The 14,589-nt window shown below is 52.3% G+C and overlaps 1 protein-coding gene across 1 annotated transcript in view; it reads left to right on the forward strand.

The window, feature by feature from the left end:
• The window catches only part of SLC47A2 (solute carrier family 47 member 2), a 45,939-nt gene extending 31,614 nt beyond the window's left edge, over nucleotides 1-14,325 (forward strand). Inside the window, exons 16-19 of the mRNA XM_006153197.3 lie at nucleotides 10,333-10,465; nucleotides 10,535-10,629; nucleotides 11,843-11,939; nucleotides 12,465-14,325. Of these exons, the coding sequence (XP_006153259.1) occupies nucleotides 10,333-10,465; nucleotides 10,535-10,629; nucleotides 11,843-11,939; nucleotides 12,465-12,670 (531 nt within the window). The 3' untranslated portion in view covers nucleotides 12,671-14,325. The remainder of the gene's footprint in view (nucleotides 1-10,332; nucleotides 10,466-10,534; nucleotides 10,630-11,842; nucleotides 11,940-12,464) is intronic.
• Nucleotides 14,326-14,589: the final 264 nt, after the last annotated feature.

Consider the following 14,589-nt stretch of genomic DNA (forward strand, 5'->3'; position numbering starts at 1 on the left):
TAGTGTCCCCCGCCCCTCTTTCCTCGTGGCTTTTTTTTTTTTTTTTTTTTTCAGTTTTTCTTTTAGTTTTTTGGCATAGGATGTGTGCACTCTTTGGAGAGAGACAGAGACAGGGAGGGAAAATGAGAAATCACCCCTGGGGGATGGTCATGGCATAATCCCTCTCCTCCATCCTCCTCTGAGGATTTGGGGCATGCATGCACACATTCCTCACGTGATTTTCAAGCCGCCAGTCTGGGACTCGAACTGTGTCTGGCTATGTGGGAGTTCAGAGCCTTAACCACCATGGCACCCATTGGCCCCTGGCTATTCTACTCCATTTTTAGTTTTGTCTATTTATGATACAGCATATGCAAGCACATGTGAGTGCAAAGGAGTGAGCGTGTGTGTGAGAGACAGAGACGAACACCTTCTACAGGGTCTGGGCAAGTCGCGATCCAGTCCTCCCACCCCGAGCCAATCAGGTCTCGGCGCTCGTGCGCATGCGCAGGCAGTGCAGTTCAGGCAGACTGGGTGGGGGGGGGTTCAACTGCAGCCCCATGTGGAATCCCACCATGGAGGCGGCCTTCCGTGATGTTATATCCTAAATTTATATTTTCCATGGACCTGGCCTTTGTTTTACATTTTTTTACCCCTTAACTAAGTCATAAATGGCATACCATAAAATATATATATTTTCTTTTTCTTTTTTTTTTTTTGCCACAGGAAGTGTGCACTCACCAGAGAGAGATGGAGAGAGACAGAGAGGGAGAAAGTGAGAAATCACACCCCGGGGAAATGGCCACGCTGCAATCCTTTCTCCTCCTCCTTTCATCCTCCTCCTGGGATTTGGATTTGGGGCATGCATGTACGGGCGCCTGGTGTGATTTTCAAGCCAGTGGGCCTGGGACTCGAATCACAGTCATCTGTCCAGTGCTTCAACTGCCACATCACCTGCTGGCCCCAAAACTCAAAATATTTTAAGTGCACGATTTGATAATTTTTAAAAAGGGAGTTATTTATTTAATTTTATTTATTCATTCATTTTTAAATTCATCTAGAGAGAGACAGAGAGAGAGGGAAAGCGAGAAAACATGTCACCAAGCCCAGGACTTAAACCAAGGTCGGCCATATGGGAGTATCCAGCGCCTAAACCACCACGCCACCTGCTGGCCCCAATAATATTTTTAAGTAATTATTTTATTTAACTTATTTACTTATTTTAATTTTGACCAGAGAAGGACAGAGCAAGAACAAGAGTGAGAGAGGGAAGGGAAAAAAGAAAGTCACTACGTCCGGGACTCAAGCCATGGTCGGCCATGTGGGAGTCCAGTGCCCTTAACCATCACACCACCTGCCAGTTGCACAATTCGATAATGAGTTGTGCAACCATAACCACAATCCAGTTTTAGAATACGTCCACTGCCTCCCAGACCCTGCAGGCCGGTTTTGTAGTCGGCCCCTGTCCTGTCTCCTGCTCCAGGCAGGGCAGGCTGTGTGTGTGAACTCGGCCCTTTCTGAGCATTTCATAGAAATGGAATCGGAATATGCAGTCTTTGATGCCTGGCTTCGTTCCGCACAGCATTACTGCCGGCGGGAGTGGCTCCCCCTGCCTCTAATGGGAGTGCCATCACACGGTGTGGACGAGGTCTCTGTCCCTCATCAGCTGGTGAACACTGGGTGGTTTCCATGAATAGTTTGGCCTGTTGTTATTACTGCTGTCTGGAACATTCAAAGTAACGCCTATGTAGATGTCTGTTTTCATTTCTCTTGGTAGAGTCCTAAGAGTTGAATTGTTGGGTCAGCAAATGATGCGTTTAACTCTGTAAGACACTGCCAAGCGGCCAGCAGCTGGCATGGTGGCTACGGTGGCTGGACTTCCATGTGGCCCACCAGTCTGAGTCCGGGACCCAGCGGCTTGGCAATCACACTGGGTGCATGTGCATGCGTGTCCAGAATCCCAGTGAGAGAATGGAGAAGGAACTGCAGTATGGCCATTCCACCGGGGGGGGGGGTTCTCATTTCCCTCTCCTTGTCTCTCTCTGGTGAGTGCTTGCGCCCTATGGCAAAAACCTAAAAAACAAACAAAAAATGTGCATGCGATGTGCTCCTCCAGGATCAGGTCAGATGTAGTGCTTCTGTTTGGGCGGGTGGCTGCGCTGTTTTGACCGTGACCTGCAGAGAATACTTCGGGGCCATAAGCCATTTGCACTGTGCGCTGGGGTCCCTGGTCAAATCCAGAACGTTCTTCAGTGCTGCTGCTCCAGTCTGCTCCGTGCGTGAGTTCTCAGTTGCTCTGTACATTCAGGCGTCTGTCATATCTGCCCAGCAAACTGCTGTCCTGCTTGGGTGAGGCTAGATGGGTCAGCGAGGCCCCCAGCCCCAGCTCCAGGCCCCCCAGTGGCATTTGCTGCCATTCATGACAGGAGCTGTTGCAGCCAAGGTTCGCCTTGAACGTGCTGCCATACTAAGGCTGGATTTCTATTAAGCTTGCCACATCAAAGCTCAATCCAGAGGCCAGCAGGTGGTGTGGTGGATGAGGCACTGAACTCCCACCTGGCTGACCACAGTTCGAATCCTGCACCTGGTGGCTTACTTTCTCATTCTCTCTCTCTCTCTCTGGTGAGTACACATGCCCTGTAGCATATTAATTAATAATAATAATAAATTAAATTAAAAACATAATTCCTTCAGGGAAAAAAAGCTCAATTGAGTTCCTGTAGGACTAGATACCTCTCTTAACTTCTGTCCTGCTGTTTTCAGAGGTGATTTGTAGAAATCATGTTCAGGGTCAAGATAGAATGCCTTCTGCTAACTTGTAACTGCTCCTTCAAACTGACTGTTGGCGGTGAGGCCGGCCCCGCTCCCGCAGCCTGGCCGGACTCGGGATGAGTCGCTGCTGCTTCCCACGGTCCTTTCTCGCCTCTGCACGGTGAGCGCATCTGCTCTGAGCAGCAGCCCTGCTCTACTGATACTCAGATCCTTTGGACCCCGCTCTCTTCCTCTGTGTAGTGATCCAGAGCAGCGCTTAGTTTTCTTTTTTTAGGAGCCAGCAGGTGACATAGTGGTTAAGGCGCTGGACTCCCACATGGCTGATTGCAGTTCGAGTGCCAGACCTGGCGGCTTAAAACTCATACCGCATGTGTGCGTGCGTGCCCAAGATCCCAAGAGGAGAATAGAGGAGAAGGGATTGTGGCGTGGCCTTCCCCCCTGGGGGGGGAGGTGATTTATCGCTTCCCTATAGCAAAATCTCTCTTTAAAAGAATAAACAAACAAACAAACAAAAAACCCCGTCTCCAAGCTCTGAATTGCAACTTCCAGACTTTCTTGTGCATCCCAAGTAGAAGCCTCCATCTGACTTTGTTCCCACAGAAACAAAGAATGACATCACCTCGGGGCTTGCTAAGTGACATTTTGGAAGCTTCGATGCTTTCCAAGGCAGGAGGATGCGCGATTTCAGCCGTGGGCCGGGGATGTCTGTAGCCGTCTGCCTGCAGGGCTGGTGCCCGGCTGGACCGCAGTGCCGGGTGTCTGACCTCCTGTCCTCCCCCTCCCTCCCGCACCTCTGCGCTTTGCTTCCAGCTGCCCAGTCTCTCCTCTCCAGTGATTTTTCTGGACAGCTTTTCTAAGAATCAACTTACCACAAATGTAGTTGTCTTTTCTTTTTGTTTTAGAGGTTTTTGCATTAGGGCACATGTGCCTGCTAGAGAGATAGAAACAGAGACACACATGATGAAAGGGAGAGCGAGAAATCTCCACCGGGGGGGGGTAGCCGCAATCCCTTCTCCTCCGTTCTCCTCTGGGGATCTTGGGCATGCACGCACACGCAACCAGCATGATTTTCAAGCCACCAGCTCTGGGACTCGAACCACAGTTGGCCATGTGGGAGTCCAGAGATGTCACTACTATGCCATCTGCTAGCCCCCCAAATGTGGCTTATTTCTGAAGTCACCATTCTGTCCCACTGATGGTGTTTACCCTCTGCCAGTACCTCACTGTCTTAATGACCGTGGCTGCCTCGTCGTGCATTTTTATTTGTTTTTGTTTTTTTTGCTATAGGGCGTGTGCCCTTGCCCAAGAGAGACAGAGAGGAAAAGTGAGCAATCACCCCTCCCCCTCAGGGGGATGCCCACACCACAATCCCTTCTCTATTCTCCGCTTGGGATTTGGGGCATGCACACACATGCACCCGATGTGTTTTCAAGCAACTAGGAGTTGAACTGTGCAGCTGGCCATGTGGGAACGGCCTCTCTGCCCTCCATGCCAGCTGCTCGCCCCTATGGTGCATTTTTTTAAAAAGAGAGATTTTTGCCATAGGGTGCGTGCGCTCACCAGAGACAAAAAGTGAGAAGTCATCCCCCAGGGGAGATGGTGACACCGCAATCCCTTCTCCATTCTCCTCTCAGGATCTTGGGCACTCACGCACACACGCCTGGTGCCTGTGGTCCACTATGCGGGACAGTCATGTGGCTGTCCCTTAACTGACCTCGGCCATGTTCCCTGTAGGCCTCAGTGGGCACCCTGCACTTCTGTTTACCTTATCCCCAAGTATCTTATTCTTTTTGATACTTTTGTGAATGAAATTATTTTCTAAATTTCATTTTTAAATTATTGATAGCTAGTTTATAGAAAAACCATTTTTTTAAAAGGGTTTGCATAGGGCACATATACTCATTGGAGACAGACAGACAGTGAGCGGGAACGTGAGAAATCACCTCCAGGGAAGATGGCTGGTGTAGAATTTTGGAGGCCTCATGCCAGGCATAATTTTCCGGGCTCGAACCACTGTCGGCCATGTGGGAGTTCAGGGCCTTAACCACCATGCCACCAGTTGGTCCCAGAAAAACGAGTTTGATCTTTAACCTTGTCACCTTGTTAAACTCATTCTCATGGTTTTCTGTGTGTGAGCTCCTTCCTACACAGAAGCTCACGTCATTTATGAATAGTTTTACTTTTCCCCTTCTAGACTGGCCAGAAGCTCAGGGCAACGCTGACCTAGAAGTAAAAAGAATACATACGTGTGCCTTGTTGCTAGTGTCAGGGGGAAGCATTCAAGGAATTCCGTCTCAGTATTAACTATGTTATCTGTAGGACTTTCTTCTTTTTTTTTGGAGAGGTTTTTGCTATAGGGTGTGTGCGCTCGCCAGGAAGACAGAGAGACACAGAGAGACAGAAAGTGAGAAATCACGCCCCAGGGGGGATAGCCATGCTGCAATCCCTTCTCCTCCATTCTCCTCTCGGGATCTTGGGCACGCACGCACATGCACCAGGCGTGAGTTTAATCCACCGGGTCCGGGACTCGAACCGTGGTCGACTACGTGGGAGTCCAGCAACATAGCCATTATGCTAACTGCTGGTCCCTTGTTAGAGATTTTGATGGATATTTGTAAGCTCTTCCTGTGCTGTCTCGGTCTGGCTTTGCTATAAAGCTAACACTGGCTTCATATCGTGAGCAATGGCGGTATTCTCTCCTGCGCTTTCTGGAAGTCTGTGAAGGACTCGTGCTATTTCTTCAAATATTTAACTAAATTTGCCAATAAAGTCATCTGGGCCGGGGCTGTTCTTTGTCAGAAGATTTTAAGTTATTGGCTCAATCTACTTGTTAGAGTCTAGTCAGACTTTCTGGCTTTTTATGAACTTAAAAAAAATTATTATTTTAACTTCTTTTTTTTTTTTTTTTAAGGTTTTTGCCATAAGGCGACTGTGCTCATCGGAGAGAGACAGACAGAGACAGTGAGAGAGAAAGTGAGAAATCACCCCCAGGGAGTATGGTCATACTTCAAACCCTTCTCCTCCTTTCTCCTCCTGAGATCTGGCACATGTACACACACACGTCTGGTGTGACTTTCAAGCCACCAGGTCTGGGCCTTGAACTGCAGTCAGCCATGTGGGAGTCCAGAATCTTAACCACCATGCCACCCGCTGGATACTGTACTATATATGGTGTAGAGGGATTTTCAGTTTCTGATTACAATGTGCAATAATCAAATCAGGATAATTAGCATAACTATCATCTCAGACCCATCGCTCCTGCTGCAAACGTTTGCATTGTAGTTATTGTTAAATATAGGACCTACTGTTAGTGATCGTTACCCCCTATGCTGTAGAACACCAGGACTTAGTCCTTATCTAACTATAATCTTGTGTCTATTAACCAACATCTCCTGGACTTGCTGTTTCTTATTGAATTTGTTTTAGAAATTTGTACCTTTCTAGGAATTTCTTCTTTTCAACTAAATTGTCTAATTCTTTGGCATGAAGCTTTTTATTATTTCTGCTTCTAATAATTTGTTTTCAAGTTGATTTCTTCTGAGAGAAACAGAGAAAGAAAAGGGGAGAGAGAGCTCCTCCATCAGGGGCTCAATGTATAGCCCCCTCCCGGGCTTGGCCAACCTCAGGCTACGGGAAGCCCTTGGGGAGGGGAGCATGGGACCCTCATGTGGGCCTACCCCAAAGGTCTCCAGTTCTGCGGCCTCCAACCCTTTCTTTCTGATGTGTAATCATACCCAGTTTCTCACTCCTGATGTTGGTCATTTGTGTCTTACTTATTGTTGAAATAATTTTTTTGAGTGTTTTTGCTACAGGGTGTGTGTGTTTGCTGGACACAGAAAGTGAGAAATCACCTCCCCCAGGGTGGATGGCCAAGCCACAGTCCCTTCTCCTCTTGGGATCTTGAGCACACATGTACACAGCGTGAGTTTCAAGCTACCAGGTCTGGGACTCGAACTACGGTAGGCCACGTGGGAGTCCAGCACCTTAACCACTACACCACCTGCTGGCCCCAAAAGAATCATTTGTTATTCTATTTTCTTGGCCTTATTTTACAAAGGCCAGATTCTTGTTAAGTGTCCGTTTTATGTATTATGAACTTTTTTAAAGAATTATTTTATGTAACTTTATTTATTTTTATTTGACCGGAGAGGCACAGAGCAAGAGAGAGAGAGAAAGCCAGGTCCAGGACTCGAACCACGATCATTGCTGTGGGAGTCCAGTGCCGTTAGCCCATGCCACCTGAACTTTTGGTTCCCTTGATTTTTTCTGTGGTGCTCGTTTTAAGCACTTGTGCTCGAATTGTTTATTGTTCTCATCCTCCATTTAGGTATAATTAGGCTAGTTTCTTAGGGCGGACTGCTAATCCCCGCTGTGAATCCTTCCCTTTCTTCTGACTGAGGCATTGAGAGAATACATTTCCCTCCATGCACTGCCTTAGCTGCATCTTCCTCATTTTGCTACATTGCTTTCCTTTTCATTAAATTCAAAATATTAAAAATTTCTCTCCTGAGGGCCCAGCAGGTGGCATGGTGGTTAAGATGCTGGACTCCCATGTGGTCAACTGCAGTTCAAGCCCCGGACACAGCGACTTTAAAATCGTGGTGGGCATGTGTTCACACATGCCCCAGATCCTACGAGGATGGAGAAGGGACCGCACTGTGGCCGTCCTCCCTCTCTGTCTCTCCAGGGAGCACACACGTGCTTTGGCAACCAAAAAAAAAAAAAAAAAAAAAAAAAAAATTTCTCTTGTGATGTATTCTCTGAACCACACGGGCTTAGAAGTATCTCATTTATTACTTAATCCCGAAATATCTGTGGCGTGCTTCCTGGTAGGCGTCTCTGTCTTAACCCTGCTGTAGGGACACACTGCGTATGAACCTTTCTCAGCTTAGCGAGGCTGTCTCTGGCCAAGTGCGGGTCCATCCTGGAGGGCGGTGGGTGTGACCTTCGCCCCGGACTGCTGCGTGCTGGCAGCTCAGTTACTCACCTGGACTGTGACGTGGCCGATCTCTGTTCAGCTTTCTCTTCTGTAAATATTTAACCCTCGCGTCCTAGGCTTAACAAATATCGGCAGGGGTTATGTCCAGCAGCGACCGGGCAGCAACGGCGTTCAAACAGCTCCGATGGGAGCAAGCCTGCCGCTGTCTGACAGCAGGACCAGGTTGGGCAGGAGACATCAAACCCGGGCGGCGGTCAGGCCTGCCCAGCCGCGACCTCCTCCTGGGTCCTCCCGTCCTCTCCTGCCCACGTGCGGGACGCCAGGGGGCTCAGACCTGCGTTGGGCTCTGCTGCACCTGGCCACCGCCTCTGGCCATTGCGGGTGTGCAGACCCCATCGGCGCCCAGCCAGGGGGGCTCACCTAATGGAGCCCTCTGCTAAGTCTCTGGACCACGGTCTGTGGCTTCTCCCCAGCAGGCCCCTCAGTCAGGCGAGCAGGCCCCGGCCTTCCTGTGTGCCCGCCAGACCGCAGTTTAGTCCACAGCGCTCTCAATCACGCTTCTCAGTCCGACGTGTCGCTCAGACTCCCATGTTTGGGCGCTGTCCTTGGGATGACCCAAAATGTCTCCAGACGTGTCCCCTCTGGGGAAAAATTACCACTGCTTGAGAATGCTCATGCCAATTGTTATTCAAGAGGCCTTGAAACTCGAAGAGTTTTATTTTATTTTTTTTTAAATTTGCTATAGGACACAAGCGTTCACCAGAGAGAGAGAGAGAGAGAGAGAGAGAGAGAGAGAGAGAGAAAGCTTCCCCAGGAGGACGACCACGCTGCAATTCTTTCCCCTCCATTCTCCTTTCAGATGCTCTTCAAGCTGCCAGGTCTGGGACTCAAACCGTGCTAGCCGCCTTAACGTGCATGCCACCCTTCTGGCCACCGAAGTGGTTGTTTGTTTTTAAGCAGAAAAGATCATCTAGGCACCAGCAGGTGGTGTGGTGGTTAAAGTGCTAGACTCCCACATGGCTGGCTGACTGTGGTTTGAGTCCTGGGCCGGGAAGCTGCTTTCTCACTTTCCCTCTCTGTCCCTCTCTCTGGCTCTCTCTGCTGAGCGCACGTGCTCTCCAGCACATTAAAAAATAACACTACATAACGTTAAATAACTTTACAAAGAGATAACCTATGCCTACTATGAGGGAACTTCAGAAAGCTTATGGAAAGTGGAGTGAAAGTACAAGTTTATTGGGATGCACAAAATGTCCAAGTCCATGCAGTTTTCCCCTAAGCATTTTCCCCGTGCTTGTTTTTTTTTGGAGAGGTTTTTTTTTTTTGTTTGTTTTGTTTTTTTGCTATAGGGCACGTGCACTAGCCAGCCAGGCAGGGACAGACAGAGAGACAGAGAGCGAGAAATCACCCCCCAGAGGGGGTGGCCATGCCGCAATCCCTTCTCCATTCTCCTCTCGGGATCTTGGGCACGCGCGCACACGTGCCCGGCGTGAGTTTTAAGCCACCAGGTCTGGGACTCGAACCGCGGTCGACCACATGGGAGTCCAACGACATAGCCATTACGCTAACTGCTGGTCCCTTCCCCGTGCTTCCTGAAGACCCCACATGTATAACGAGCAGCCACGTGACACTGTATCACCAAGTTCGAGACCCAGCCATCCCCAGCCCGTCCTCTGTGCAAACGTGAACACATGCCCCGCAAACTAGCCCACATTCCTCACAGGAACGAGGCGAGAACAGCCAAGGGCACTGGTCAGTAAGCTGAGCCTGGTCCCTGGCTTGTTAGGGTGGGAGACCCAGGTGGGAGAATCCAAGGAGGCGAGGTCCACGCCCACCCCCAGCAATGCTCACCTGGGCCCTGAGGCTCAGCCATGGTGGGCCAGGGCCGCTGTCCCCTCCCCTCCCAGGGGATGGAGACACCTTCACCTGCCAGCGTGACACCTCCTCCCCACCGGGATGCCCACCACCTCCTTGCTGGCACTGTGAATGCTTCACGGCAAGTGAGCCTTGGCTTGTATGACTCAGCTAAGGGGTTGGGATGGCCAGCGTAATGGGGGGGGGGATGTCTTTATAACAAGAGGGAGACCAGGCCAGGAGCAGAGGCTTCAATGTGGGGCCGAGAGCCCCGGGTTGCAGGAGGAATCTTAGAAGCTGGAAAAAGCAAATATTAGGTTATCAGAAGTCACCAGCTGCTTTTCTATGCAAAAATGAATGTTCCGAGGAGCCAAAAGATTCTGCCCTAGGGCCTCTAAACTAGCAGAGACCCGTAAGGCGCGAACTTGGAAACCCAACCATAAATAACTTTGTTTTAAGCCACTCTGCAGCCTTTTCAGCAGACAGGAAGCTAACAGAGCATACCCCAGCACGGGGCCGGGTCTGCCAGAACCGAGTTTGGTTCCCAGTCCTGCTTTAACTCTCGGGTGAGGCAACCCGGGCCTGGGGGCCAGGCTCCCTGTGAAAGGTGACCCCGTGCCCTGACCCCCCACCTCCCAGGAGGAAAGGGTGACAGGCCGCCCACCCAGGTGTGGCGGGAATGCAGCGGGATGCACTGTCTCCGCCTGGGAAGGCGCCCGCTGGGCGACAGTGGCGCTGGGCGACAGCGGCACAAGCTCACGCCGGCTCCCCTCCCCTCCGGCCCCCAGTGTGTCTACAGCGGCATCCTGCGAGGCACCGGGAAGCAGGCCTTCGGCGCCGTGGTCAACGTCGTCATGTACTACGCCATCGGCCTCCCGCTGGGCGGCGTGCTGACCTTCGTGGCCAGAATGAGCATCATGGGTACGTGGGGTGCGGCGGGCAGAGGCCGGGGGTCCTGACACGCCTCCCATGGCCGCTCGTCCCCCGCAGGCCTCTGGCTGGGCATGCTGGTCTGCGTCTTCCTGGCAGCGGGTGCCTTTGTGGTCTACACCGGCTGTCTGGACTGGAAGCGAGCTGCAGAGGAGGTGAGTCGGCGGTTCCCGAGAGGCGTTGCGCCCCCAGCAGGCAGGGCGTGCCCAGGCAGCCACGCCCAGGACGCGCCGGGACGGCCGCCGGGCGGGGGAACGGCCGCGGAGCGCACTGCAGATGCGGGGCTGGGCGTGCTCCGCAGGTGCCCAGAACCTGCGTGGGCCGCCCGGCTGCTGAAACCAAAGCAAAGGCGGCTCTCCGGGCCCAGCTGAGCCAGTGTGCCCGGGCTTCTCAAAGGACTAAAGTCATCCTGTCCGCCACCCTCTTGGATAAACTGTTTTTGTAAAAAGTCGAGAGAGAGAGGGAGACAGAGGAGAGAAGAGACAGGGACCCCTGCCAGGGTCCCACCATGCCACAACCTGCGCCTCAAATCTTCCAACCAGCTAGGATCACAGGTGTGCCCACAGCATGCCCCGCACGTTCAGAGTGGTCTAGGAACCAGACCGGGCTCTCCATGTGGTTGCAGGACCGCTAGACCACCCTACCATCTGTGGCCCCGTGGTGGGCCTGTGTGACTTTTTTTAAGTGTTTTTTTTTTTCTTTTTTAATTTTTTAAGATATAGGTCATATGGGCTTGCGGAGAGAGAGAGATCACCCCTTTGGGGGCATGGTCACATTGCAATTCCTTCTCATTCTCGGGATTTCAGCTTGCACACACACACCATCTGGTGTCAGACCGCAAGGTCAGGGTTGTAAGCGCGGTCGCCATGTGAGAGCCCAGTGCCTTAGCCACCACGCCACCTGCTGGCCGTTTGGAGGACCTTTTGTTTGCTTCTCAGACACTGAAGGCACAGCTGGGTTTGCTGGCAGAGGACATAAGGGGTGTTCTTGCTAGGACCCTAAATGCTCAGGGGGTGGCTTTGCTTCTGTGCAAAGATACAGTCACCTATGAAGTCGTCTTGGCACATGAGGACGACTGAAACTGCCCACGGCCGTGAACGTGTGGATCTGGATTGCTCTGAGCATGTTAAAGGGAGGGCGGGGGGTGGACAGGAGTGCAGCAAATCATGACATTCTGCAAGGCTGACTCACACGTGGGCGGGTCCCAGTTTCATGCCTGGAGACCTGAGTCCAATGGGCACATGCATGCCAGCGCCCACGTGTGGCCGAGGTTGGGGGTGCTGTCCCTCACCAACCTCAAGGCAGGTGTATGAGGCTGGTGGTGAGCCTGCGCTGGCGCTGCGCCCACCCGGGTGCGCTCTCCTGCAGGCCCAGGAGCACGCGGGGATGCAGCAGCAGGCGGCGGACAGCACAGCTCCCGGCCCCAGACCCGAAGCCGGGCCCCAGAAAGCGGCCGTTTCTTCAGGTAACACCGTCACACGTCTGTGCTGGCGCCCGTGCAACGTCAGCAGCCCCTTCTCGGCCACCCGTGCGCCTCACCTGATGGGAAGGCTCACGTGGAACTGCGTAAGCTCAGGGGGTTTTTCTTCCTGTCACGAAAATGACGCCCCACCCCAGGAAGACAGTCCCAACTCCCTGACAGGCACTTGGGCAGGCTGAGGCGGCCAGATGCATCCCCACCTCAGCCGAGCAAGTGGCTGCAAGAACTCAGGTGCTTTCCGGTCCCACAACCGGGGAGGCAGAGATAAGGGCCGTGCTCTCGCCCTCTGACGGGCTCAGACGGGCACACGCCTCCCGTCTTATTGCCTGCACGACTCACAGGTGAAATCACTACCCCACTCGCTCCCCATCGGGGCCAGCTGTCGGGCAAAGGCAGGCGTGTTCCCATCTTCGCATCGAGGGCGAAACATGCGGCTACTCGGTTACCCTAGCACCTGACTCCAGGCCAGGGCCCTGCCTGGATGACTGAGTGTTCCCGTTTGCCCTGCAGTGGCTACCGGCAGCTGCCCCAGCATCACCCTGATGAAGTATTCACGCCCTGAGGGCCCTGGGGACCTCTTCAGCTGCATCCCTTCAGCTCCTGAGCGCAGACTGTCGGCCAAACAGCTGGTCATCCGCAGAGGGGCTACTCTGGGGGCCGCACTGGCCACACTGATGCTGGGTCTGGTGGCCAGGGTCCTGACTACCAGGCACTAGCAGAGCAGCTGAGGACAGAAGACGGAGTGGCTGAGCCCGGCACACACGTGCACAGCGTGCCCTCCGAGAGCACTGGTGGGGCCCGGTGCGGGTGGACAGGTGCACCACTCCCCAGAGAGAGCTGCGGCTGGCACCACGGTGACGCTCGGTGGGCTCTGCACGGCTGACCAGTCTGCTGGGGCGTCCTGGCTTTTTCTTCTCTGACCTGGACGGCACTTGAGAAGATGCCAGCCAGCTGCAAGTGTGAGAATCCTCGGGACTGTCACTATTCTTCGACTGTGGAAACAGCTTCAAACGAGACTTCAAAACAAAATTGCAAAAGCCACTGTTACATAAAAGTCACGCCCTTCCCTGGCATAGTCTGCTGACCGTCTGTTAGTCTCGGGGAGGTGGGAGGAGGGAGGCCCTCTGTGCCCCGTGGACAGTGTCGCTAGGCCCTGCCCAGGGTCTTCCCCCAGTCCTTTCCTGCCCTGCGCATTCTCACCCTGAGACTGAGAAGGTGTGTCCTCACCACAGCCGGCAGTGCCGGGTCTCACAGAGCCCTATTGCTTGCCACAGCCTTGCGGTGGATTCAATGCCACTCCAAATTCCTGGGTGCTTTTCTTTGAGGCCTGGGTGGGTGAACACCTTCAGGCCAACGGGGAATCAGGTCACACCTGGCCAGAGCGCGGAGGCCCTAGCACTGCCGCTGCTGCATGGCTTCGGCACTGTCATCTAGACACACATTCACAGACAAGACAGACGTGCCCATCGAGGTCGACGAGAAACGATGCGCGGGGCACCTTCCTGAAAAGTCCCATGCTGTGGGCTCACCTCCGCGCTGTCCTCGGCGCTGACGCGCTCCAGGCCTCCCTCTCACAGGGCGGCAGGAGCCCTTATCAAACACCTCGGTGAGCACCTACTGTGTGCCCGACAAGTAGGTACACAGCCTAACCAAGCAAGCAGCGAGACAGTTCTGGACTCTGCACCTGCCCAGGTGCGTCCCAAGGTGATTAGAGTTGAAGGAAAACGGGTCCTGAGTCCAGGAAGTTTGGGCCACCACACACACCAGCACCTCAGAGGTTCCACTGGAACCGAGTCCTTTCACACGCTGACGTCCGTTCAAACACAGGCCTGTCGCACCGGCCCTGGGATGGTCTTTGTGCTGAATTTTGTGGGGTTAGCGTGGCAAGAATATGCTTACAGAAACACTTACTTTAGATCGGCAAACGGGGGTGGAAGGATGCCGCCGGAAAATCTGTTTACCGTAGCCACTAACACATACGCACAATATAAAGTTAGGAATTTAAAATAAGAAACCACAATAAAGAAAGCAAATACCAGCTTTGACAGACGCAAGACTATCTCCACAGGGTACAGCTGGGCGTGCCACGCTAAGAATATTATTAAAGTCCGTGCCAATTTTATGAAATAGAATGTATTTATTTTGGAGAATATGTTAGTAGATAAGCCCATAGTTTAATGAAAAATTATAATGTACAGTACACTATAATTAAAAATCCATACTAAAATTCTTTAAGACATTTTATGACTGATTATTCTAATGGGGCTGCAGTTTACACAACTTGTCCCTAAACTAGGCTAGTGATTAATTACTGACATCTTGCATGTGACAAAGACAGAACACATAGAGACAGCCTTAGTGGAACAAGTTATTCAACAGGATGATTTTTAGTTTTTTTTCCTTAGGGCACATGTGCTAACTGGTAAGAGAGACAGACACAGTAAGAGGTAAGGTGAGAAGTCACCCCCCCATGAGGGATGACCACGCCACAATCTCTTGTCTTCCATTCTCCTCTCAAGATTTTGGGCATGCATGCACACGTGCCTACATGTTTTTCAAGCCACCAGGTTTGGGACTTAAACTGTGCCAAACAGTTGGCCACGTGGGGTCCAGCACCTTAACCCCCACACCCCCA

Source organism: Tupaia chinensis, unplaced genomic scaffold (assembly GCF_000334495.1).
Source record: "Tupaia chinensis unplaced genomic scaffold, TupChi_1.0 Scaffold000365_1, whole genome shotgun sequence".
Lineage (NCBI taxonomy): Eukaryota > Metazoa > Chordata > Mammalia > Scandentia > Tupaiidae > Tupaia > Tupaia belangeri.